General features: G+C 51.2%; 1 protein-coding gene across 1 annotated transcript in view; it reads right to left on the bottom strand.

Moving 5' to 3' along the window:
• Positions 1-10,412: 10,412 nt before the first annotated feature.
• APCDD1L (APC down-regulated 1 like) overlaps positions 10,413-27,456 on the bottom strand; it is a 45,029-nt gene continuing 27,985 nt past the window's right edge. Inside the window, 3 exon segments of the mRNA XM_019748558.2 lie at positions 10,413-11,613; positions 16,156-16,708; positions 19,661-19,799. Coding sequence (XP_019604117.2) covers positions 10,843-11,613; positions 16,156-16,708; positions 19,661-19,799 — 1,463 coding nt within the window. The 3' untranslated portion in view covers positions 10,413-10,842.

Here is a 27,456-nt window from a genome sequence, read left to right as displayed (position 1 = left end):
GATTGTGCGATCCTGTCACATGGCTGTTCTGTCCTGAGAGGGAGCGTGAGATAACTGGAATAACCTGGCACAGAATGGGTGAGGCAGAAGCTGGTTAGGGTGCCAGCCAGGAAGTGAGCCTGGGCGGCCGCAGTCGGGCTGCCCTCGTGCCCTCACCTCTGGGAGCAGTGCCCTTGTTTTAGAAATAACCGCCACTGACCTCGCAAATACTAGGAAATGTAAGCAATAAGAGTCCTGTAAATGTTTATTGATTGAATATTTAAATTGATAATTGCAGCTTTCTCGGCATGATACAAAGTATGTCTTAATGACAGCAGGCTATCTTCTTTGTAGGTGTGAGGACCCAGCGGTAATGTTTTTTCCTCCTCCTGGTTTGCATGTTTTTCCTCTCTTAGTTTCCTAAACTGCTGGCACCAGCAGTAATAAATACTGATAAAATCAAAATTGATTTTTACCAGTAGACAGTTTATGCCGAGAGAGATGGCTCATATGTACGTAACAGAAGGGGGAAAAAAATAAAGAACCTCCAGTGATTCGTGGAAACCTAAACGCTTTCAAACAAATCCCAGGAAGAGAACTGCTATTGAAAGATAGCAGTGCTGGACTCGGAGCTGTGTTGAGTCAGATATAACTGAATGCCGTCATCATGCCGAGCTTACATAGCCTTTCAAATTAATTTGAAAACAAGCCGTGTGTGTGTGTGTGTGTGTGTGTGTGTGAGATATGTACCAGTGTGTGTCATATGTACCATATATAAGTAGCTTCACATTCTTCAAATGGTGCCTGTATTTTTTGCACACAAATCTTTATATTTGCAAACTTAGAATTCATGCCAAGATACAATGCCATTTGTCGTTTTCAGTTCCTTCTCTAAAGAATTGGCCCATTTGCAAGTTTTTGGTTCTGGTTTGTTTGTGAAATTCTTGGTTTAGAAAAAAAGGAGAGATGGGACTCAGGCTGCATTGTCACCTTGAACACTCAAATAACTAATAAAGTTGGAGACCTCTCAGGTTAAGAGGCCACTGCTTCCCCTGCTGGTGAAGGCAGTTGAAGTTGACGGAAGGGCCTGTGTTGGGGTGTTGGGTCCCAGAGCAGCCTCCCCGCCCCTTCCTGTTGAGCCCACCTGGCTAGAGGGGGAGGAGAAAGAACCAAGTAAAACTGGGTAATGAATCTAAAGTTATCTCTGAAGGGTCCCATCTCAAGTAAGCCTGGGCCATGTTTGCTGTGGCTGGAAGTGGGCGCTTTCAAAGCTCAGTAGAAAATGGAGTTGGACTTAGAAAGCCCCCTGATGAGTAGATGGGTCACTCTGGTTCATGGTAGGCCCATCTGATCAGGCCCTCGGGGACCCCATGTGAAGTGGGGTCACGCAGGTTTGCGGGCCAGGTTGCATTTGGCGGTGCCTTTTTTAAAAAAACCTTCCTCAGACCGAGCTGCTCTGATAGGAGCCTTTTAGAGAAAGTGGCAGTTGCCGCTGTCCCCTGTGCATTTCCAGTGCATTCGCTCATGAACTTAATCTTCACGAATGCGGCTGAGGACTGGGGGCTGTCTTGTGCACATGAAGCAATGAAGCCTCCAGGAGGTTAAATTGGGCAACTTTTTAGAACCTCTCATTTGGAATGAAACCTGTCCCTGCGAAGGCTGCCGCCCGGGCCAGAGTCATGAACTGTGCCCCTGTTTCAGCTGCAAAAACCGCCCAAAGGTGACAGTGAACTACTAATCTCCGTCGCTCTGATCAGTGCACCTTTGTTTGCTGCCTGCGTACCTTATGCTGGTATTTTAAAGATGACGTGGCTAGACTCAGGATGCTCGTTCAGATGCTTTTTCCTTTCGAAACAATACACTTCATACAGGGAAGAAACATGCGTGTGCGTTTTTCCCGTTGCCGGCAGAGCTCTGCCTGCTGCACCTGGGGAGTGAATTCAGGGGCTTTAGGTAGCAGATTACCGGTCTGTCTCAGCAAGGTGGGGGTGAGAAAGCTCGCTATGGAGGCCTCACGGAACTTGTAAATGAAATGTGAGCCAAGGGCGCTTCATTAGAACGGATTTCACAGCAGTGGCCTGCTGAGGTTTAAAAACAGGCTGACTGGCCTCAGACCTCTCCCCCAATTAGGTTGCATTTCTCCGGGAAATGATTGAAGGGAGGAAGTAATCGCAGACCCTGGAGCATCCACCGGGCAGACTTGGGAGGCTGTGAAAATGGATCTCCAGTGCGATTCACAAACCCTCTCACTCCATCCAAATCCCATCAGCCACTCACAGCACACGAGGCTCGGCGCCAAGAATGTCACTGGGGTGCACGAGGCCGCCCACCCCCATCCGTGTCCAGGAACCCGGACCTGCGTCCGAGGCGTGTGCTTAGCTCGACACCACTAGCAAATAAGGCTTCGTTTTCATTTGTTTTCATTACAGAGGGATTGTGAAAAACTTAGAAGACAGGAATGCACAGGAACAGTTGTGTATCATAATTAAAAGTGAAACTGGGAGGTGGGTGAGAGGTTGTCCCGATTAATATAATTACTTCAGATTTTGTTCTTAACAGAGTTAATTCATTAGGAAACGTCGGCATCAGATCTGTAGAAGAGGAAGAAAAAGCGAGCAACAAAAACACAGCTATTATCTAACTTGCCATAAATATTTGCAATTATGATACCTTGGAACGCTGCCACGATATGGATTGCTTTGATTAAAAGATGTCAGTTGAATAAAACAGTGCCGTGGGATAATAGTTTTCTGCTGCTAGATAAATGCTAATGTTTGTTTTTAAACCGGGAAACATTGATCCTCTGACAATGCCCTATTACAATTACTTTATTATACCACAGGCTTGATGTATATTTAATCATTTGGCTAATGGATGTGGGTGCAGGCGTCGTGCTTGCTCACTGTCCGCTGCACCCCCACTAGCATTCTGATCAGGGCCAGAGCACGCCCCGGCTCAGAGCTTGGTTTTGCTGGAACGCAAGACCGGGTCTGGCTGAAACAAAACAGGTCACTTTTTTTTGCTTTTCCCTTCAGTACATACCAACTAGGGGAGACAAATCAGATACCATAACACCATTTCATTAAGGCTTTGTGCTAACAAGTCCGCACCGCTTTCTGTGATTGAAGCAGATGATAAATCATGCTTGTTTCTCACGTTGGCTTGAGGGTTTTCCATGTAATACCAAGAGGTCTGGTCCTTTTCGTGAACTGTTTGCCTACGTTCCCGTCTTTTGGATGTTAGAAGTAAACTAAACTGTTATCCTCCTCGGGCAGCATTTATTTAAAAATGTTTTTCTTCCACTGACTTACTTGGATTCAAAGGTCGGAATTTATTGCCTGTGATTTTGAGACCACGTGTACAGCACGGATTCTTGCTTTTCATTCACTCATTTAGCCAACATTTATCAGTTCACTCTTTCTGTGTTAGATTCTGTATGAGATGCTGAGAAATGAATCCACGGGAGTGATTGTGTTTCTGTGGTTTTCATTCGTAAGCAGTAAGGTGATTCAAGCTTATGCGTAGAGAGGAAAATGCAAAATACATTTGGCTCTCATATCTGTCGCTAGCGTTTCCTTGTTAAAGACAATTTATAAACTGCTGCCATTTGGTACTTCCTGTAAGAAACTCAAAATGATCTATTTAAATGTTCCCTTTACCGCCTCCTCTCTCCTCTTGGAGTAAAGAAGTGGTTTCAGTAACGAATGCTGTTCCTGCTTTACACCTATCTGTCTTTCTGTCTTGGAGAAGATCGCTGCAGCGTGTTTTTATTCTGACTTCGATGTGCCTTAACATTTGGGGAATTGAGTATTTGAAGAGAGATCTTAGAGCGCTTCAGTTGGCATCATTTTTCTTTGATGTATTTTAAGTTGCATTTCCTGCTTTGACATGGAGTTCATTTAAAAGTTGGTGGAGGAAAGGACTCCTTGCCATCCTGCATTCTGGTTATCGGATATGTAATCAGTTCGTGGTTTTATGGCTGACTACATTTCCCAGAGGGAAGGAGATGTTATTTCTGCAGTGTCCAGATCGAAAGCGCCATTCACAGCTTGTTCTCACACATTCCGTGTGGGCTGATGAAACCTGCCCTCCCGAGGCATCAGCTTTGGTTCTGGCAGTCTCCATATTTTGTTCAATCAAGTCTGTGCTCTGAATGTATTTAAAGGACGCTTCGGTGTAAAATTATTTTGAATGGATGGCTTAAGAGCATTTAGATACGCTTCTTAGGAACATAAAATTGCTTTAAATGAAAAATCATAGACATTTTGTGCCAGAAAACAGACTTAAGGGATGACGAGGTCAACTTCCTCATTTGACTGATGGGAAACTTTTGCCCAGGGAGCTTCAGCATGGGGGCCAGGCCTGCATTCCTTGTTTTCCTGTTGAGGGAGGAATACGTCATTGTTTTACAGATTACTCACTGGTGTCAGTTGCTTCTAAGTCTGCAAGGCGGGATGGCTCCTGTCTCCAGCAGTGCTTGACTGTTCTCCATCTTACCACGTTGTCTTGTTAAAACATTAATGAAAAAAACGTTAGTTTCGTTTGGCAAAGTACCACATGCAAGCGGTAAGGCTTCATACAAAACCAAAGGGTAGACGGCACAAAGTCAGCTTTCTACCAAACCCCTTCCCTTCTCCAGACAGGCCTGATTTCCCCATTTCTTGTCTGACTCTTTCTACAGATCCTGTATGCACGTGTTCTGTGTGTGTTCAGCCCTTGTGTTTTCTTACACACAAGCTGCAATACACACTTATCCTCCCTGTTGTGTTTGTTGCATTTTGACTTGGTGATGTATCTTGGAGATCATTTCGTGTCCACATATCTTCTTAATGGCTCTGTAGTTTTCCTCTGTGTGATGTGCCCGTAATTTCCTGAACCAGCCCTCTACTGAGCTGCATTTAAGTAGTTTCTAGTCTTGTTGCTACAAACACAGCTGCAGCAAACAGCCCTGTCAGTGAGCGCAGGACAGCTCATAGGAGAGGAATGGGTGAGTCAAAGGGTGCCTGCATCTAATGTGTCAGAGGACTTCCACGTCACCTCAGGAGGACGCTCCAGCTCGCGGTCCCAGCACTGCCTCCTTCTAGCCCGCCACCTGGCCTACCTTTCGAATCTTTGCTCACCTGAAAAGCGCTCATGCTTTCTTAGTTTTCATCCGTCTTTCTTTGCACAAGGTCGAGCAGCTTTTCATATGTGTAAAGCCAACTGAACACTTGTGAAGATGGGGAGCGAAGTGAGAACGGAAGTCAAGGCTCCCCACGCCAAAGGCTGATAACAGCAAAAACCGAGATTCTAAGGCCATACACAACGAACGTGAATGTGGGGATCTGTGTTATTTTACTAATAGGAAAATTGCAGCAAAGGGTACAGGAATGGACTGGCTGGGGGAAATAACCCTTTGTGACCAAATTATAGTTCTTTTGTTGTTCTGTAAGTTTTTTTTTGTTGTCGTTCCATGAGAGGGACTGAAAGTGGTCGTGGTCTTTAAAAGGTGGTCATTGTTTTCACTGTGGATAGTATATAGTTGTTCTGTCACCTGCATTATCTCCTACCTACTAGACACTGGACTAGGCTGGTGTCTAGCACATTGGAGGCTTTCGTCCAGTGCCTGGTGACCCTTGAATGTCCTTGTGTGTTTATGAGTGAAGCACTAAAAAGCTGATGGGCAGCTGCATCTGTGTAGAGGGTTCATTGAAGGGTGGGTTTCTATGAAAGCTAACTGGGTCTGGCCCTAACGGGCACCTACTTAGGAATGTTCTAGCTGTCAGTATCTGTAGTTGGTTTAGCTTAGGCTCATTTCTCTGGAGAGGAATCTTGACCACCATCTCTCGAGGACAAAGACGCGGTGCAACCTCACTGTGGAATGTGTAGTTTTATTTACTCCCTCTGTTTTTAGCTTGCTACCTTGCCCTGACAGTTCCCAAGTCCAGAGATTCCCCTGGTTAAATGTCCAGTTTCTTATAGGGATTAGGGACAGGGTCTGGGGGTAAAAGTCCTATAGACTTTCAACTAGTTCCCCTGTTTTCAGCGCCTCTGCTGTCTTGCCTTTCAAGGGCCTTGGGCCACCAATACGTAAGCCTTGTGGCACGAATGGACTTGCTTCTGATCTCTGCCTCTGGACAAGCGCTTTTTTCCTGCTTTCTGTGATCTGCCAATGATACGTTGCTCATCAGTTTTCCAGATTCCAGAGTTTTGCTGACATCTCTGGTTGGCTATGCTCTCTTCTCCTTTTGTGTTCATCCATGTGTTTTTGTGCCTTTTTATTTTTTGCCCATGATTTATTGGGGCTTCAGAGGTAGTGAAGTAGAGGTAAAAGTGTACATTCCACTGGCCACTTTAGCCAGAAGTGTAGAAGCCTTCCTTCCAAGGCACCCAGTTTAAAACGTGGCACATGTTGGGTGCTCAATAAATACATGTAGGTCTTATTAAACTGACATGGTTGATTTTTAACAGAAGTAATGACCACCTAAATCTTTTGTAATTGCTTTCTCTGGAGGGATTTAAAAAATACCAAATGTAGGAATAAGACTAGTAGGTTATTAATTAATGGCCCCTAGGAAATAAATATAACATCACTAGAAAAAAGACCCATCCTCACTGAGAGTTTCCTTGTGTAAAGTCATTCCTCTTAGAACACATCACGGATCCTCCTTGAACCGCTGTCCCGTTATGCTCTTTCCAGGTGTTGGGGCTGGATGGCTCCAGGAAGCACCAGGTTTCAGCTCATATTACTGGTGAGGAATGTGAAGCCAGGGGCTCCACAGCCAAGGGGGAGTCTTAGGTGCCTGGATGGGATGGAGGGCCTCCCAGTCTCCCTGACCTCATAGGTTTGAGAAATCTGTTGTGGACTCCTGGGGATCCCCGAGTCAGGCCCCGTGGCCCTCTGTTCTAGGACAGCGATTGTCCCCAGTCCCTTTCCTAGAGAGAGCCTGGCTAGCGGAACACAGGTATCCTCAGGTTCACAGTGCCAGGTTCTGTTCTGCCCATCTTATTAAAAAAATAGCAGTAACGTCAACATTCTAAGCCAGTACTTAGAGTATGTGGTTGCCATCTTGATGCTCGAGTTCAGGGCCTCCAACCAGTGCTCAGAGTGTTTATTCATTTGACCGGTCTTTACTGAGCTCCTACTGTGTTCCTTGCACACACTGGGGGGCACAGTGGGGAGCAAGACAGACATGGGCAGCTGTCGAGGAACTCCTATTCCTGGAGGAGAGAGGCGATGAGAAGTAAGGAAATGAACAGATAGGGGCATTGCGATGCTGACAAATGCTGTGGCAGAAATAAAAAGGGTGCCTCGGTGGGAAGTGGCCCAGTGGGAGTGAAGTGGGCAGCACCTTCCAGGCAGAGGGCACACCCCATGCAAAGACTCAGAAGGGCCAGGTTCAAGGCGATTTCAGAACAGCTGGGAGGCCCTCTGGCTGGGGTGGAGGATGGAGGTAGGGAGGGGGTAGGAGGAGGGTTAGTCCTCCAGAATAGCAGCAGGTAATTTACTCCCATCCTCACGTCCACCTTATGGGGGTTGTGTGTGTGTGAGAGGGAACCAGCTTTCAGTCCCTGAAGGCCATCGAGCGGATTGGAGGGTGCACGCTGCTGCCCAAGTCCCCCCTGGAAGTGGGAACGGCCAGAAGAGAGCCCGTGCCACAGCCCTAATTTGATCCCCCCTCTGTCCGGAAGCTGCAGCCCCCCTTCCCCTGCAGCCTCCCTCCATCCTGAGTCACGGGCCCCAGGAGGCCAGGATGAGTGCATCACTGTCGTCACTGTCGCTGTGGCTGTGAGCGGCTCCTCAGGCCAGCAGCACCACCGGGAGATTAAACACATTCGCTTAGAAAAAGCAAAGAAATAACTTCTTTTGATAACCAGCATCTGTTAGTTAATGGGCCTCTGAGAGCTGTATACAATTTAAACTTTTTATTAAAAAAAAAAAAAAAAAGCTCATTCACTCTCCTGGGAGCTTGCGCTGTGAAATTATAAACTGCATGGCTTTTTTCCCTTTTAAACGTGACTGAACATACAATGGAGAACATTAATTTTGTTTTGTTTTGTTTTGAGCGAGAACTGTGGGTTTTACTTTCCCCTCTTTTGATTAAAGCTATCTCGGCTTTTATGTGGAGGGGCCAGCCTAACAGCAGGGAGCAAAGAAAGGGGCCAGAAGGCGGGTCTGCCAGCCTCTCACCTGTCTCCTCGGCCCCCAAACTGACTCCTTCTTGTTTCAGCCCAGCGTTTGGGAAATGGGGCCCATTGTCCTTTCTCCAGCAGTGATATTTTCTAGGGGCACCAAATGCTTCAGAGCCAAGAGGCCGGAGGGGAGGGACCTCAGTTTAGTCAGTGAGCCAGGGGCCTTCTCTCCCTCAACATAGTCTCCTAATTAGAGGTGGCTCCTGCCACGGCCCACAGAGCAGCCCTGAACTGCTTTCCCCAAGTCCAGCCAAGGAATCCACCCCTGCCAGGCACCTCAGCCCCCTAACAGCCACCCCGAGACGAAGCTCGCTCTCAGACTCAGCTGGTGACCCTGGACGAGCCCCCTCGCTGCTCTGAGCCTTACTCTCGTGCACAAAGGAGTCACCGCCCCATCCACACTGCTGCCCCCACTGTGAGGGACGCTGTACCTGACATGGCAGGGACCTCTTTACAGGTTGTGGGCGAGGATTAAGGGGGACCTCTCAACCATCATTCCTGAGGTTGTGCCGTGTGCCTGCTGGAAAAGACCACTGTGACTGAGTCAGTCCTTCCCTTTTACATGCGTAGCAGAGAATAAATGTGAAGGAATCATTTCAGACAGTGACCAGGAAGCATTATAAAACACACAAAACGGAGTGGTGGGATGGATAGAAGGATAAGGGGAAAAGAAACTGCTTTTTTGGTATGCTTGATGGATGGTGGGTGTCACCTGAGGCGGTGATATGTGGTCTGAGACTTGAATAAAAAGCCACGTTTCTCCGGATCTGGGGGAAGAGATGTGAGGCAGAGGGGATGGCAGTGCAAAGGCCCTGAGGCCGGAAACAGCTTTTGCTGTGATTGAGAACAGAAGGCGGGACATGGGGAGGTCTGGCCGGACCTTACAGACAAAGGTGGACAAGGTGCTGGGATTTTATTCTGAGGCCCCTGGAGAGTTCTGAGCAGAGCAGGACCGTAGTGTGAACTGAAGTGCAGAACAGAGAGACGTTTGTTTACCTCCACGGGCTTGTTTACCTCCACAGGTTTTATTCTTTCACACATTCTCTGGAAGACACTTCCTTTCTTTAGACTTTAATAACCAGCAAGAACATTTTCAGGCTGTTTAATTTTATTCAAAGATTCAAATTTGATGGTAAATGATGGCATGGTTGCCTCAAGCCTCCGATATGAGACTTGCTCAGTCCTGGACACATTATGGCCACCCCCCGTGATCCCCACCAGGAGCCCCACCCCTACCCCCACCCCCACCCCGATGCAGTCTGAGACCGTAAATAATTATTTCTTGTACTTTGGTAAATATGCCAGGAACACTCGTAGCTTCTCTGAGACCTATAGACAATATTAACTTGGTGGATTGTGGGCTTTTTTTCTTTTCTTTTTTTGAGAAGAATGGGTAGATAAGTTAGAGCAATTTCAGCGGGCTGATTGAACCCCACACGAGCTGACGGAGAACAAGGGCTTCCTTCTAAAAGCGTCATTAGCCTCACAGACAATTGTTGTTCAAGATCTGTGATGAAAGCCAGAGATAGGACGCAGGCAGGGACGGAGGGGCTCTGTCCACACACAGTCCCGGACACCCGGAGCCCACCAGGATGCTGGCTCGTTTTGCAATGTGCAGATGAGGCCCTGGGAACACGGGCAGGGACCCTGGAGAGGCACAGCCTGTCCCCACCTTGGTGACAGCATCCTCTGAGCCCAAGCAGACATCAGCACATCAGCATCATGGCGAGAAGGCTGCCTCCCCCTCCAGATGTCGCCATGTAGCCCAGTGACCCCGACCTCTCCCTCGGGTGGTCCCAAAGACGCTTTCGGAGGTTTTTCTCCCTCCTTGTCAGTCAAACACAGGGAATCTTGAAAACAGAGGACACCTGTGCAGGGCTAATTACAGAGCACATTGGTGTTACAGCTATCATTAGTATTAATTACTTTCCAAAGGCTGGAAATACCGCTTTCCCCTGAAGACCTGCCCCCAGCAGCCAGCCCAGCGCGTAGTGTTTGCTGGGGGCCAGGGAAGCCACGCTTCTCGGCTCAGATGGAGCCGCTACGTGAGCGCGGGCCAGGAGGGCTGGATTCATGCACGCAGTGAGGACAGCTTGAGGCCTGACTCCCAGAAGCACAGGCGGATGCCAGCAGTCAGAGCTCAGGAAAGCCGACTCGCCCCTGAGGAGACAAGCCCTCTGCCAGAGAGCTGAGAACTGAAAGCCCCGAGCGATGTCTTTAATTCATGGCTCCGGTTTGAGTGCACAAGTTCCCCAGTTCGAGTTAATGATCTTTGAACACAACCCGCAGACGGGCAGACCGCTGGCAGCGTTTCCATGCAGAACCTCATCCCCATCGCACAAAACCCCAAAGGTACAGAGAGGGAAGGGGTGCCGGTGAGCAGGGCGACCAGGTGTTGTCTACACCCCAGTGCCGGTCCCCAAACTGCCCATGAAAATTGGGAGCGAGCGTGTGAAAGTGGACATTGCCGCGGCGCCCAGGCTCATGCTCAGGACGCGGTTGCCAGCCGTGGTTTAGACCGTTGAAGCACCAGGACGCAGGCTGAGCTGACAGTGACAGGGCAGCCGTCTGTGACAGAGGAGAGGGAAAGGGCTGGCCTTCCTCACGGACAAGTGGGAAAGTATGTGCTGGGAGGGAGTCCCTGGGGTCAGACGGTGTCCCAAGGAACTGTCTGGAAGTGGAAGGCCAACTTCATAGCCACTCAAGGAAGGCCAGCCCGAGAACTATGATCAGAAAGGGGAGAGGGGCCCCTCGAGGACACCGTGCCCCACCACCGAGGGGCTGCTGCAGCAGAGGCCGGTGCTGTGGCGGCCTGGAGAAGTCCTGGGCCACCCTGTCACAAAGCACCAGGGGCGCTTGGTAGGACGTAGGACGCTTCTCCGGGGTGTCCGGACTTGACCCGTCGGTGGGCCTTTGTCCGATGAAGAGCAGGCTTTGCCCAAGGGGGTCTTGCTCCATCTTGAAAAGCTCGTACTCTACGTGGGGGAGCCTGATACCCAGGGGCAGGCACCCATTGGTGGCTGTGACATCCCGCTCGGTTCCCAGGGACCAGGGCCCCGGGCCCCCGCAGCTGTTCGGCTCGGAGAAGTTGAGCATGGCCGTGGTGACCTGGTCCATGGGAGTCACGCGGGCCCTCGTGACCTGGAACACCAGCTCGGTGCCGCCAAGGACCTTGGTGGACGGCGTGCCCCTGGTGTAGCGGCCGGCTGCATAGACAGTGAAGGTGGGCTGCCGGCAGGCAGGGTCGGAGAAGTGGTGGTAGTACCCTTCCCAGGAGCGGTTGTGCCCGTGGAAAGTGAAGAGCCTGGTGAGGAAAAGCACGGCCGGGCGCAGCTCGCACCCGGGGCTGACCCACCGGCCGCCCAGGCGCAGGGGCAGGGCTGCCTGACCGGGCAGCACAGGTGGGTGATGCTCGTCCGAGCGGGCAATGAGGCCGCAGGCTGGGCAGGGGTGCGCGTGGTGCTGGCAAGACACAAACAGAAGAGTGGTAACTGTCCCAGGTGGAGAAGTCGGGGTGCAGCCTGCAGTGGGGTGTCGTGTGGCTCTGCCCATCTGGCACTCCCTTCACTCCCCGCCTCCGGCCCCCATGGCTGCTCTGCTCTTCCTGGACCTCAGCAATCTCCTCCCTCCTCTGGGCCTTTGCACCTGCTGTCCCTTCTCCTTGGAACGTCGCCCGATTGGTGACGTCTCCTGACCACCCCACACACAGCAGTCCTCAGGCTCTAGTGCTCAGAGACATGTCATTTCCTTCTTCCCACCCGGGCCCTCTCCACGGGGGGGGAACAAATCAGCTGAATGATGAAGGAATGAATGGACGAATCAGAAATGAGTGGAGGTGCCTTATGTTCTGGGCTTTGAGAGAGTCGTCCTTTCCCACACCCAGCCTGCTTGGTCCTGAAAGTCGGCCACTACGTTTTATGACGTTTCCTTGCCTGTTGTTACGCCCTCTGCCCCCTCGCTCTCTTGGGTGGGTGCTCCCTCGCTCTTTAAGCTCTTCTCATGCAGCTGTTACACGTTAGAGCTGCAGGAGCTGAAATTCAGTGGGCCCGGCGGCCTGCCAGGGTTCTCCAGCCTGGGAGTGGTAGAGCCCAGCGGGACCCCTGCCTGTGTGACCCCTCCCCCATTCTGTGAAGAAAGCCTCGCTCCGCTCAGAGCGGTCTGCGGTCTCCACTGTGGGGCAGAGGGAGGCCTTTTATCTTCAGAAATTTCACCGTGGAAGGTGAGCATTGTTCGTTCCACTCCCTTTGGTGAGTGAATGTGACAACAAGGGAGAAGAGACACGAGAGTATCTCGCCCTCGGACCCTCACCGCTTAGTCTGTGCTTCGGAGATGGCTGACGTGTCGCTAAGAGACACGGCACAAAGATGTCCCTTCCGGTGGGATTTATAAGAGGGAGAACTGGCCACCCCCAGGTTGTCACGTGCAGCCACAGCCCTCAACGGCCCAGGCTGTGAATTTGTTTCCTCTCTCTTTGGTCTTATTTGTGGTTGTCCCTGCCTTATAAAAGTCACATGAGCTGGGTTTACAGTAAAACATGTCAAAAGGAAACAGATGCTAAACCAAATTGTGTGGGAGTAGTCAGTCTGCATTTTGGAGTGAACAAGCTCAGTAGAGGCCAAAAAGGAACCAGATACAGACATCTTCCTGGGTTTTTTTTTTTTTTTAAGTGAGCTGCTCCCAGAATTTAGTCCACAGTGTCATTCTGAAAGGTGAATGTCCTTGGAGCAGACACTTGTCAGAGCAAGGCTGATGTGGGAACTAGCAACTGACCCCTGCTTTTGCCATTCCAGAAGGAAGCTTAGGGCCGGGGCGCATGCAGAACAAGACAGGCCAGGAGAAGGGGCATCTTGAGGACCCACCTGGGAAATCAGCTCCTATACTTTTTCTTACAAACAGCAAAAGATTTCCAGATTGTTCCTGGATGACTCCCATGCCAAAAAGTGGCGTTTGGGCGTCCTACTTTAGCCACATTGGATGATTGAGAAAAAAAAAATTTTTTTTCTTTTTCAGATTGCCACATTATAAGCATTTATTATTTATTTCTATGATGAACCTGAACTTACCTTGATTTCCATAATAGAGAAAAGTATATTATTTTTGGTTTGGGGGAGTTTGACCCAGAGGACTCGAAGGCACTTTGAAATACTAGTTCATGGCGGCAGAAATGTTTGTGGTGGGAAGACGCGAGCAGGCTGGGTAGTTAGCTGGCTCACCCGTAATTGGGATACCGGCTGGTAAGAGACTACTCTAACTTAGCCATTTTAACCCACATTCCGACTGCTGTCACAGTAACGTGTATGGAAGGACATAATGCATGACATCAAAATAATCCCAGAGCTGCCCTTCCCCCCAAAACAGAGATATCTTCTGCAGACAGGGCACGGGGAATGTTAGTTGGTGATTGGGGGCAAGTGGTTTTCTGCATCGCAGAAACAAATGGAGAACTAGCAAGCTTTTAAGCTGAGAGAAAGGGGAAGAAAACGCGTTTCCTTCTCTGATGTTTTTTGAAAGGGGGTGAAAGAAGGGACCTGTCTCTTATCAAAAATCTTCCAGGCGTCATTCTGCTCAGGTCCAGAGTTGCATGTGTTAATAAACAAGGCCTCCAGCTAGCAGAACTCACGCTTGTGTGGCAGCCAAACTCTTACTGGTTTAAGCCTGTTGTATAAAGTTATTTCTCAAACATCACAACACAGTTTCTAATTAACCCCCAGAGGTGACACCAGGCTTAGATGAATTTGGTCCAGTGCTGGCTCTGATTGATTAGGATTCTCTATCCAGGCTGAATTTGGGGATCAAATTGGTTTTAAATTAACTTCCAAAAATGTTCATGTTTACCATCTGGTTTGGGTCGTGGGCAAGGCTTGGGCCCCGAGAGCATAAGGTAATGACTAATTCGTTACTTGGGGGTTTAGCTGCAGCGTTTCCTTCTTTGAAATTCTCTTCCTTTTTTGTCCGGGGAGGGAACTTCTAATGTAATGTCGGTACATCTGGCACCGCTCATCTGTGCACACGCTCGTGTGTTCTGCTTCTCAATCACACTGCACGTGACATTGGCCCCACTGGCTGGTCAGGCGGCAGGAGTCCAAGGCTCAGAGCCTGGGGGGGACAGGAACACGTCCTTGGTGCCATGGGGTCCGTCCTCTCTGCGTTCAGAATCATGTTCCCTTCTAATGAGGTGGTGGGCGCTGGTAATCACCCCACCGCCAGCACCGTCTCCTCTCGAAGGAGGAGCAGCGTCAGCCCAATCCAGAACATTGACTGCCCAAAAGAGAATACTTTTGAGGTCACGGAAAGAGCTCAGGTTGGTTTGCTGATCAGGAGAGCTCCTCGTTATGTGGCGTCTCTGCTCCCCAGATCCCGTGGTGCGAGGAGGGTGGGCGCCTCCCCAGCCCCCCACCTTGGGGTGATTTGACGAGCGGCTGCTCCCACGGGTGACAAGTTGCCCCCTCTGGTTTAGTTCCTTGAGTGTCTAGTACACAGTAGGCACTTCATACATGCTGATGCTCAAAGAGCACTTGACAGGGACTCGTGAACTCATCGTCCTTCCGTCCGTCCAATCATCTCACTTTCGAAGAATAGTCCTTGGGTGCCAAGTACAGACATTCTTTACCTGAAGTGCCAACCTTGACTCCTTTTTACCAGCCCCCTAACGTTTCTGCTCATTGTGAATGTAGACAGTGAACCCCTGTAGCTCTCGGAACTCTGACTTGGTTGCCTCTCTCGTATGGACAGGGTGGCAGATACTGGAAACTTTCTTTATGCTCATTACTACTTCGAAATTAAGGGAGATTAACGAAGTCATATGCATAGTAGTCCTTTGTCACAAATTCATGCTTTCAGAGTTAAGTAACTACTTTAATCGCATTGGTTTCTGTTGAAATCCGATGTATTTTATTTTACGCTTTTACAAACATGTGTCTGAAGCGGGGGGTCCTTAGCCATCCCCAGCCACACAGGAGAGGTCACAAGGCTCCGTCCGTGCTGCTCAGGCTCTGTGCTGGGTGCCCAGAGCACGTCCTGGTTCAAAGGATGTTCAGTTTCTTTCTGCCTGTGTGCTCGTCGGGCAAGGAGGGGCTACTGGATCTGCCCCACAGAGAGACAGACAGTTGTGATGGCTTCATTTAAAACCTACGTTAATTGGGTTAAGTGCAATTCCCTTTGGAGTCCAGGGGGCACATCGCAAAGAAAGGACGCTCCCTTTAGACTGCAGTTTCCTCCATGGAACACCTGGGAGCCTATCAGAGACACACAACCCCAGGCCCCACCACAGACCCATGGAACCCGACTCTACATTCTAACCAGGTGCCCAGGTGATGGCATCTTGAGAACAGTCAGAATCTGAGCAGCCCTGCTCTGCCTGCCATGACTACGAAGGGGCACGCCCAGTCCTTCTGGCTCCAGAAGACAATGAGGACTGGGCCCCACGAGGAACTTTGCAGGGCAGCCTTCCGAGGGCTGTGTGGCCGCCCAGCAGGGCCCTGCAGGAAGGCTGCCCTCTCCCTGGTTCACTCACCAACATTTATCGGCCCCAACCAAGTGCCAGCCCCTGGGTTAGGTGTGGGCACACAGAGGGGCAGGGCACCGTTCTGGTGGAGGGCCTAGTTCTAGAGGCAGAAGAAGGCAATAAACAAGGAAACAAACAATATAACTCAGGGTGTGCTGAGTGTGGATCGGGGAGGACATTGGAGCTGAGGACTGAGGGAGGGGCAAACTGCCCAGGTCCACATGCCCAGCAGGGACAGAAAGGGACCGCGAAGAGGATGTCAGGAAGATCAGACCTGGGAAGGCTGAACAGTGGCTCCTTCTGGAAAAAGCCAGCCCTGTAAAGACCCGAGAAAAGATGGCTCACGCAGAAGGAACAACATGTGCAAATGTCCTGTGGCCAGCAGACCAGAGTGGGGGAGCAGAGAGGGCCCTAGGCGGGGAGCAGATCATGTAGGGCCTGCTGGGCCAGGGCTCAGAGTTCATCCCCCTCCCACCCCTCCCCCACGGCCCCACACTCACCAGGGCGCTCTGCAGCGGGCGCTGGTAGCCAGTGGGCCGGTAGTGGCGCCTCTCCGCCCGGTCGGTGTGGATGTCTCCCAGGTACAGCTCCTCCACCAGCCGGGGCCCGGTGGGCGGCTGCGGCTGCAGGTGGCTCTGCACACGGACCAGGCTGAGCTCGTGCATGGTGAAGCCCAGGGCCGCCGTGCAGTCCCGCTCGGCCCGGGCGCTCAGCAGCTCATATAGCGCCCCGGGCAGCCAGGCCCGGGCTGGGGGCAGTTGCTGGGCGCAGTCCCGGCCGGCCTGGGTCCGACTGAGGCGCCCGGCCACATCTAGCAGGGCTCGGCGACTGTGGAAGACGATGCCAACCTTGTGCAGGTGGTAGTCGGCCTCGGTGGCGCCCCGGGTGACCCAGGAGGCCCGGCGCAGGCGGACCTTGCCCTTGATGAGCAGGGAGTGGGCGGGCTCCCGGCAGAGGGCGTCCCTGTAGTAGAACTGATAGGCTCGGAACAGGCGGTTGGGGAAGAAGGTGTAGGAGCGGACGAGGAACTCGGGGCCCGGGCGCACCTCGCAGCTGTCGGCGGGAGACACGGTGCACAGAGCGGTGACAACCTGCACGTGCGCCCCTCTCCTGTGGGCTGGGCTCCCGCTCCCACAGCCCCCATGGCAGGCCTCAGCTACGGGCGGGGCCCCTACGGCCTGTTTCCCCAACTGATTGCAGTTAGCTCCACTTTGGGGGCTGGGGGCCTTCCACGCAGTGCCGTGGGGCCTCCACAAAAGCCTTCTCGTTCCCTTCCTTTCAATCCTAGTTGCCTTCTTCAGCCGACACCCTCCCTTGTGGTCCCTGTGGAACTTTTGGGTCCCTGTGGGTCGATGGAATTGCACAGGCTTTGCAGCCAGAGGACCTGGGTTCCATCCCATTTGTGTCCCTCACTAGGAATCTGAGCCTGGATTGAGTGCCCAGCTCTTTCCTCTGTGACATGGAGATGGCAGACCCGCAGTTGGGTTTCCAGGACGCGTCCAGCACAGAGGTGGTGCCTAGAAGGTGCTTAGGAAACAGGCTCCCCTCCACCACTCGGGGACCCCTGTGCCGTGAGCTCCAGAGGCAGCGTCCTGCCCATTCTCTCCCTGTTGGATTGTTGGCACCTGGCCCAGAGCCCAGGACACTGGACCCTCCCTGGGTCCTGGCTGAGTGAACCGTGGGTGACCATAGATGATGGACGCTCACATTCTGTGTCCCCTGTGCTCGCTGACTTCCCTGACCAAGGTCACCCACATCTGTGATAAGCTTGCAGCTCTAAACCAGGGGTCAGCAGACTCTGTCTGGAAAGCGTCAGATCATAAATATTTTTGCTTTTGTGGGCCGGGTGGTCTCTTGCAACGACTCAAGGGTGGTTGTAGAGCTAAAGCACCCAAGAGGCCATATGCAAATGGGGGACATAGTTGTGTGCCAATAAAACTTTATTTACAAAAACAGGCATGCACTGGCCCTGGCCCCCAGGCCCTATTCTGCTGGTGATGAAAACGAGCACAGAGTGGGCTTGGATGACTCCCAGAGAAGCTGAATGACTCCTAGAGCCACCGTCACACCTGGGCTGAGGCAGGTGAGCTTCCAGAACTCTCCCACAGAGGGCTCAGATGGGGTGCACGGTGGGTGAATTCCGGGGGAAAGACCAGGCAGATACCGCCTATGCAGTGTCGCTGGCCAGATGCCACCTGTACTGTTACTTTCTCCAGATTTTTCATACCAGGGCTGCTGGAGCAGAGGAAGCCCAGTCTTACCCAGCACGAAAACAGCCTCCTTTCTTTTCTTGCAATCTTTCCGATTATGTTAAGGAGAAAGTGTCCATTGGAGCAGACGCATCTTTAACACCAACTTCCCTTTTTTCCCAGACAGAACAGACTCCGAGCCTTAGGCAGGCAACGAATCTAGTGAGAATTTAATTATGTTTTGTTTTCATTGACTTTCTTTTTATGGTTACCTCCCATTTATGGCAAGTGGCTCTGCTTTCCATATCCAGGGAGACATTACGCTTCTTTTAAAAATAATTATAGTATACTGTAAATGTGAGCAGTTTACTGTATAGCAAGTAGACCTCAACAAAGCTGTAATAAATGAGTATGTTCAAGTCAACAAAAGCAAGTTGGTTTAAAGAAAAATCATAAGGAAATACCAGTACAGGGAGTGGTTAAAAACGGAGAGGGGAGACACACGCCGAGCAGGGCCTCAGCCCTCTCTCTCATCACGCCAGTCTCTGACAAGGCTGGGGAGGGGGACCTTTACCTAAGGGGCCACAGGAGGTTGCACTGGACATTCCTAGACTCTGGATCCTTCTCTGCACTCCTCTCGGGAAGCAGAAAAGCCTGTCTGGAAAGTACAGAGGGGAACTTTCTAGGAAGAAGGTTCTAGAAGCATCTAGAAGCAACTATTCCAGATGCGGTTGTCTTGGAGCAGGAGTAACCTGCAGCCAGTTCCCACCCTTCCTGAGCCCCAGTTCTGTCTCAGAGTGACCCTGGCCAGTGGTGCCTGGATCCCACCTGGACCATGGGGTCGGGTCGGGGGAGAGCCTGGGGATGCATCCAAAGGGTTTGCAGAGCTCAAGTCCCCTCCCTCCACCCAGAGCGCTAGCAGATGTTTGGCATCTGGTTTCTCCCTGACCTCAGAAGGTGCATGGAGGACATGGAGAGTCCAGCCAGTCCCTGACCCCAGATGGGACTGGCCTGAAGGGGGTGGCGGGGGAGCAAGCTATGTGCCCGCTGTGGAGGAGCCACTGCCGCCCTCCTCCCACGCCTGCCCCCAGAGGGAGGACGCAGCTGGCTGCTGTAGAGTTTGTGCCCCACGAATGAGGGCAGAGCACAAAGCAACAGGGCCTGAAGTGTCCGATGAGACTGTGAGGTTAGAAAAAGATTTAGATGGGCAAGCAGGACATCTGGGCCCTCTCTGGCCCCCCACTTCCTATGTTAGGACCTTTGCCCCAGCTGCTCCTTCTGTCTGACCCTTCCCCTGGCTCTCTGGATAGCTCACTCCTCTTCTTTCAGCTCTCAACTAAATGTTACCACCTCCGAGAAGCCTTCCCTGACCACTCTCAAAAAAACCTCCCGGGCCACTCACTGTCACATCTTCGGTCTTATTTCCTTCATTGCAAAGCTTAGCAGCATCTCAAGTTTGTGTTACTTATTTCTGTGTTCACATGTTTAGAGCTTGTCCCCACTGCAACACCCTGTACTAGTTCGTAGTAGGTACTCAGTAAGTATTTGAAGAGAAGGTGATCAATGTGTTGAACAAATGAGTTTCATCCAGTTGCTGCTTGTGGCTGGGGCATGATGTCCAATATAGGGCTGGCCTCCCAGGCTGGCTCTGTGGTGGGAGGGGGAGAGGCAAGCAAAGCCACGTGTGTGGCAGGTTGCAGGCCTCTGGGACAATTGGATGAATTGTGCCCATTTCACAGATATGGACACTGAGGCTCAGAGAGGGTGAAGTCTCCCAGCTCAGAGACCTGAGGTCAAGGTCACCCTGGGGTCTTACCCAGTGGAGATCCAGGGTCCCTCGAGGCGTGGAGGCAGCAGTGCAGTGACAGGCACTCTGTTGGGCAGGGGCTGCTGGCAGTGAGGTTCCCAGCGCAGGCGGCCACCCCCTGCTGTCCCAACCACCTCTGCAGTGCGGGCTGCAAAGCAGACAGACCCAGATTAGCGATCCCAGCACAGCCCAGGGACTCCACCTGCCCCTCCAGCCTCCCACCGCAACCTCCACCTTGGCCCCTCCCCCTCAGGTCCCTGAGACAGTGATGGGGCACCAAATTGGGGTGCCTAGACTCAGCCTCTTGATTCATCTGTATGTGCCCATGTAACGGCCATGGAATCCAAGCCTCCCATAGGGAGACCGTCCCAATTCTGAAAGTTATGGGGCCAAGCCAGACTCCAGCACCCAGACGCTCCTCAGACTTGCCTGTGGTAGCTGAGGGGCCTGCACGCCTGGCAAGGGGCACTCTAGACTCAGAGTGAGGAGCTAGGGGTAGTGGGACTGCCACCCCCTCCACCGAGGAACCCAGGTTCCGCTTGACCTCTGCCAAATAGAGCAGACCTGCCCCTGCCCCTCAGGGCCACTTGCTTCATGGTCCCTCTTTGGTGCCAGGCCCGTGTGTTGTCCATCTCCACTTTCGTGGGACCCAGGCCAGTGCCGTGCACATAGTGGGTGCTCAGTAAGTGTGTGGTGGGTCCCAGGGCTGAGGCACGAGGCCCACAGTAGGGCCGCAGAGGAATCCCAGCTCTCAGGAAGGACGGCCGCGAGCAGCAGGGGCGGGGCCCCAAGTGACCCCCACATGTGCTCATCTCGTGGAGACAAGCCAGGCCCGGCCATGGGACTGTTCACAGTCTCTTCTAGGAGCTGCTCAGAGGTGAGAGCACCAGGGCCTTGAGCCGCTAAAGAGCAGCAGTTCCGCCAGAAACCGTCATCTCCACTCGGAGGCCAGGACCTGACACAACACAGATGGCGGGGTGTTGTGGAAAGCTTGGTGGTGAGCAGCGTCCAAATATTACAGCACCGGGCTGTGCTCACGGGCGGCCGGCCCCAACGGCTGGCCCAGCTCCTGCCACGAGGCTTTCCAACAGCACTTCATCCCACTGAGCCTGTGGCCAAAGTGGGTCAGGGGCGCCGGCCTGGCTGGGGTGTCGGCCAGCCCGGGGGGGTGGGGTGGGGGGGGGTGTAGGGAGGCGGGGCAGGCCCTGCTGGTCCAGGAGGCCCCGGAGGCTGCTGGGCTGAGTGGAGAAGGGAATGTATGACCTGTCCTGCACGGTCACGTCTCCCCGTGGGGTTCTGGAAAGGCAGCGTGGCCAAGGTCCGGGGAGACCTGGGCTCCCCACACTGCCCCTTTGCAGGGCACGTGGCCCTCCTGGCGGGCTCTCAGGAAAATGAGGCAGAGTGCATTCCTCACTTCCCTGGAGGTCTGGGGGTCCCTGCTGTTTTCCTGGTTTACCCTATCCTGATTTATTGGTTTTAATCAGCCAAATAGGAGAAATGAAAACAAAGAGCCAATGAGCCAGGGCTGTGGTGTCCCCACACGGCTCCCCGAGGGCTCAGGGCCACTGTGCATGGGGAAGACATACCAAGGGGAGTCTTGAAAGACAGAAGTCTGTGGTGATTCCATATTAGCTTGGGCACCTCGAATTTCATGGGGACCAGAGCCAGGACGTGGTGGGTGGGCGGGCATCAAAGTTGGGCCAAACGCCCAGCATAGCCCCGTCAGGAGTCCTGAGCCAGACGCACACACATCAGCGTCCCCAGCTCACACCTTCCTGTGCTCCTGCAATCAATTCCCGCTGGAGCACTGGGGCCCCTGGATTCAACTCTGCACCTAATGTGACCAGTGTCAGCGAAGCCTGTCTGAGAGTCTTGATTTGGAGAATGATGGAAGCAAGGGGACAAAAGGATCCGGAAGGGTCAGCATTGTTTGCCTGGGAGGAAAATGAGGCTTGTGTCTCAGAGCGGAATAGTGAACGGGCCCTGAAAATTACATTGGCATTGTTTCCACAAAGCTGGGTTTCTTGAGGAAATGTTTTTTGTTCAGAAGAAAACAAGCCTTTTCCCCCTTGTAATCTCTCTGACAGCACCGGGAAGAGATGGCCGCGACGTTATATTTTGTCATGAATCCTCAGACAGTATGTTTCCCCTGAGTGTGTTTTAGTTTGTCTTGTTTTTCTGTGAGAGATTAGGATTTAATTAAGTCAGGAGACTACGAGATATGGTGAAATCTCACTGTATTCAGAACATGCACACACAGAATAAAAAATGCAACTGGAGACCTTCTTTGTGAAAATGCTGGAGCGAGCCTCACGTCGCCTCTCAACCGTTCATGAATCGTCTGCCTCAAGGTTGCAGAAATTAAATCACCCAACTATAAAGGAATACATGAAATTTCCTCAGCTGCAGCTTTTTGCAGGGAGTCTAGATTTTCTTGTCTTCTCTTTTTCTCCTTTTTATTTTCGCTCCCCTAGAAAAGTCTTAACTAAAGAAACAGCAGCTGGAAGCAGATGGTGCTGGGGCCAGTTGCACAACTTTTCACGGGGATCTGATAGACTTAGTTAAACGCATGGGCCAAATTGATTTTTATCAACCATGGATTTTTAATTAACAGTGGTGTCCACTTACCGCCATCCATTATTTACTGTTTACCTACTAATTAAAAATTATGCTGCTTTTGCACTCATAAGAGCAGGGACATTTGAAATTAGATAGCATCGTTCAAATTACCTGCAGAATTAAATCCCGAGTGCCCAATTGCTCAGACTAGGCGACTGGGGTTTAAAATGTGATACTCTCCAGCCTGATATGTTACTGTGTCAGGATGCCAGGAACGGGCTACGTGGTATGGAACCTGCGTGGGGCTGTAAGGGGAAGGGGCACTTGCTAAGCCTCTACTGAGTGAAGGCACTTGGCTGAGATTGTCTCTGATTACCTGCTCTGTCTGCATCATCGTGGCGAGGGAGGGGGTCCTCCCAGCAGCCCAGGGGAGGTGGCTGGTCAGCACAGCCATGTGTGCTTCCACATACCTGCCATGCCCACAGACCGACAGGTGTAATCTGCACAACCACCTCTGACGGAGGTTCTGCCAATGCCCCCATTTTGCAGATGAGGAAACTGAGGTTCAGAGAGGGTAGAGGGCCTTGGCCGGTGCTGCTCATCCAATTAAAAAATAAATTTTGGTGAAATACACCTAACATAAAATTCACCCATGTTACCATTTTAAAGTATACAAGTAACACTCAGTGGCATTTAGGACACTTACCAGGTGGTGTATCCACCACCAGCGTCTTGTTCCAGAATATTTCCATCACCCCAAAAAGAAACCCCATAGTCATTAGCAGTTGCTCACCTTCTCTCTCTCTCTCAGACCCTAGCAACAACTAATCTGCTTTCTGTCTGTATGGATTTGCCTCTTCTGGACACTTCCTAGAAATGGAAGCATAAGCTGCGTGCCCTTTTCTGATCTGCTCTTCACAGCACTTCTATCAGATGGATGTGGTTATTCTCATTTCACAGATGAAAGATGGAGGCTCAGAGAGGTTTCACACCCAGGTCCACAGTCCGTGTTTTCTTCAAAGATCATGAGAAGAAGGGCAGGTAGGTGTGACTCTGATGGAGGAAGACACAGAAGGCGTGGGTTGCAGAGCAGAGCAGAGAAATGGCAGGTCTTCGGATACTTTTCTTTTGGGGGCAAAAAGCAAAAGGAAAGCACTTTTTCTCCCTCTCCTAATTGGCTTATTCCGAGGTTCCGGGAGGCGTGCCAGGTGATTTTAGGTGCAGCGGTAAGTGTTTCTGATTCCAATGGTGACTCACTGATTTTAGCGGGTGTTAAAACGCAGCCACAGCTACAGAAGTAGCAAACTTGTACTCTCGCAGCCCATTTGTTGAGGACAGACTGAGTTTTCAGAGGGGGTCGGTCTGAACTTGATTTTGAAATATGAAGTTACACTTTAAGTAAATAATATTTAGCAAGTAACCGTGTGAGTGGCTCGTGGGTGTGGTCAGTGGCCGGAGGGCACACTCAAAGTGAAGAGAGACTGGCAGGATGGGCATTCATCACCCACCTCAAGGCTGCATGGCCGGGGCTGTGACGTCACCACACGCCGGGGGACTGAAAACAACAGAAGTTTCTTCTCTCACAGTCTGGAGAGACCAGAAGTCTGAAATCACGGGTTGGGCCAGGCCGGGCTCTGTCCGGAGGCTCTGGGGGAGGCTCCTTCCTGCTTCTGGGGGCCACGGTCGTCCCTTGGCTTGTAGCTGCGTCACCCCAATCTCTGCCTGTTCCTGTTCTCTTGGAGAGGCTGGCATTAATCAAATAGTTCCGCCACAGATTATAATTTCAAAGCATCCTAAATGTCTCAGAGGAAACACACATGATGGTCAAAAACTTCCTGTGGTTTCCCAAGGTGCTGGGAGTAGCAGCCATGCTTTTCCTTGTGGTCTACGAGGCCCTTCCAGATCGGTGGTCTGCCTGTCTTTCCAGCATCATCCATCAGATCCCGCCATCCTTCTTTCTCTACACTGTGTTCCCAGAGATGGACAGGCCAGCTCTTTCCTGCCTCGAGGCTGGTGTACAGGCTGTTCTTCCCTCCGCTTTGTGCTCGGCTGTCCCTCTGTGTCCTGGTCTTAGCAGACGTGGCATTTCCTGAAAGGCTGGTATCGAATGCTGCCCTCTGCTCAACTCCATCCCTTCTCTCCTGTGTGGCACACATCACACCTGGCAGTCACTCACCTGCTTTCTGTTTTTTATTTACTTTCACTTTTTGACTTTTCAATGTGAAATACTTTCAGAGTTACAAACGTGTTGCAGAAGCAGTGGGATGGGTTCTCCTATAGCTTTCCTCCAGTTTCCCCAAAGGCTACCATCTTGCATAGACGTGGTTCAATGATCAAAACCAGGAAATGAACACGGACACGGTGCTATTAACCAATCCACACACTTCGGGCAAGTTTCACCAATTACCCCAGTGGTGTCTCCTTTCTGGTCTAGGGTCCAACCCAGGATTGGCCATCGCCCATTGGTCTCCTTTACTCCGAGCCACTCCTTTGGGCTTTGTCTTTCATGACCTTGACACTTTGAAGAGTACTGCCCCGTTGTTTTGGAGTGTGTGCCTGAATTTGGCATTGCGATTAAAGTCACTTTGTGAAGTTTGGGAAGAAGGCCGTAGACGCGATGTGCCCCTCTCAGCGTGTCATCTCAGGAGGCACGTGATTTCAATGTGTCCCAATACTGGTGACGTTCACTTTGATCACTTGCTCAAGGGAGGTTCTGTTCCGCGTCTCCACTGTTAAGTGAACACTTTTCTCTTTATAACTAATAGTTATCTTATGGGGATATGCTTAGAGATAATGCAGGCATCTTGTTTTTCGTTATACGCCCCGCCCCCAACACTAATTTTAGCATCTGTTGATGACCATTGATGATTCTTGCCTACAAAAATTGTTACTGTCATGTTTTCCAAATGTCCATTCTTTAGCTCCATCGTTCCTTCTGAATTTATCAGTTGCAATTGTGCTGTAAGGAAACTCTGTCCCTTCTTCCCATTCATCTGTTTATTCAACCATTATTTGCATTAGTATAAACTTGTGTTTATTTTACTTTATAGGTTACAGTCCATTGATGCCACTATTTATTTTGTTGCTCAAATTGTCCCCAAATTGGACCTTGGGGGCTCCTTCAGCTTGTGTCCTTCTCTGTACATGCGCTTGTCTGTTTCTTTTCTTTTGTTGTTTTTTTTTGAGCACTTTCTCATGTTCTGGTGCCAGAAGATCTTCCAGGCTCATTTTGTACTTTCTCTGCCCCAGCCCTGGAATCAGCCATTTCTCCTCGGAGTCCTGGTTCCTTTCATTGGGGAATGGTGGTTAGAAGCCAAGATCTGAATGCCAGGTGTGCTCATTGCTGCTGAGGTGTCACTCTGGGATCTTCAACTTTCTCCTCTCCTTTCTTTCTTTTTTTCCCTTCCTTCCTTCCTTCCTTCCTTCCTTCCTTCCTTCCTTCCTTCCTTCCTTCCTTCCTTCCTTCCCTCCCTTCTCCTTCTCCTTCCTCCCTTCCTGTCCCCCACTCTCCCCGTTAGTCTGAGAGCGCCACGAGGACAGGCTCTGCTCTGTCTTGTTCACCGCCAGTTCCACAGCAGCTAGCACAGTGCCTGATGGAAGCTCAATAAATGTGTTGTGCTAAGACACGGACAACTTAGAACAAGGCCTTCACGTAGTGAGTGCTCCTAAATGCTTGTTATAATTCCCTCTTGCAGTTGAATGAATGAGTGAATGAATGACTTGTGCTTTACAAGACCAAGCACGGGAATTCCTTGTGGACATTCCTCCCACGTCTTGGGATTTCCCCTCCTAAAAATCAGCTGGTGGTTTCCACTGTGTGTGTGGTTTGAAATGGAAGGGGAGAAAGAGAAGGTTTGCAGCTGTTGGGATCACCAAGAATCTGGCTGACGGTGAAAGGGTGGTCAGTAAGGGAGTTCCTAGCAGGCTGAGGCCCAAGCTGATCCAAGCAGGTAGAGAGGAAAGAGACGTTGCTGAAGGGAGATTGAAGTGTGAGCCTCAAATCCTGCTGAGAGTTTCGAGCATGAAAGAGTTTAGGTCCAGAATAAGAGACTGATGCCGGTGCTTTGATTTAAAGCCTCTGCTCCCTGGGAACCTGCCCTAGCCAAACCAGAATGCTGGTGTGGTCTTATGCCCCCGGGAAGGCTCCACACAGCTCCACGGCACTGTTCAGTAGAGGCAACATGTGTCACAAACATAAGCCATGTATGTGAGTTTGCACTTTCTAGTAGCCACATTCGAAAAGCTAAAAAGTAACAGGTGAAATGAATTTTAATGATATTTTATCCAGACCCCAATATTATATTTCAACATATAATAAATAAGAAAACCATGAATGAGCTACTTTATATATTTTTTTCCATACAAGTCTTTGAAACCGGTGTGTATTTATACCTACAGCCCAAGTCAATTTAGGCCGGCCACATGTCAGGGGCCCAGGGACCACAAGGGGCTGGTGGCCGCCATCCTGGGCAGCACAGCTGTGGCTCAAGGATGGAGTGTGTGTGTCACATTTTGCAGTATCAGAGCTTTTCAAGCTGGTTTCTGAAGACCACCGGCAGGTTTTTTTCTGGGAGAGAAGGGGCGACCCAGGGAGCAGCGTTCTAGTCTCCGACTCCCAGCTTCAGCCTAGGCAGCCCCCACCCTTTACTCTGGTTTCTTTACTGGGAATCTAATTAAGATCAGCTTTGGAAAAAGTGTTCTCTTGCTTAAAAAACAAAAAAGTCTGAAACCCTCTGGTTTATTTCAAAATCCTACGTTGAGGTAATTCACCTAGAATGTTTGGACTTGGATCCCTACACACATTTTAAATAAAATCCCCACCCCCAAAATAACCTCTGGTGATTAGAGGCGGCCGCCTTTTACAAACTGAGCTGTGTGGACACACTGGCTCCTTCGCCGACAAGCTTCAGAAACTGGCTGTAGCAATGGCAGCCATCACCACGCGACTCCCACTGAAGGAGGGCTTTTCAGTAAGTCACTGCACACGAGGCACTGAGGGTTCCCATCTCCACTCCCCTGAGAAGGTTACAGCGTGGTGTGCTCTGACGTTACTCAAATCACGGAACGACGAGGACCGACTTTGAATGTCAGGGAGCCTGACCTTCCCCTCCGGTGTGGATGGCGACTCTTCACATTCCACGTACCCTTCATTTGGCCCCCACTGCATCTCATCGTCCAGCTGATCCCAGGGTCTTCTTCGCATGCAAGGCCCGGGGTGGGGTTGGGGTGGGGGAATGGGTCTTGCA

Source organism: Rhinolophus sinicus, linkage group LG13, assembly GCF_036562045.2.
Source record: "Rhinolophus sinicus isolate RSC01 linkage group LG13, ASM3656204v1, whole genome shotgun sequence".
In the NCBI taxonomy this organism is placed as follows: domain Eukaryota; kingdom Metazoa; phylum Chordata; class Mammalia; order Chiroptera; family Rhinolophidae; genus Rhinolophus; species Rhinolophus sinicus.
This window is presented reverse-complemented; position numbering and strand designations above follow the sequence as displayed.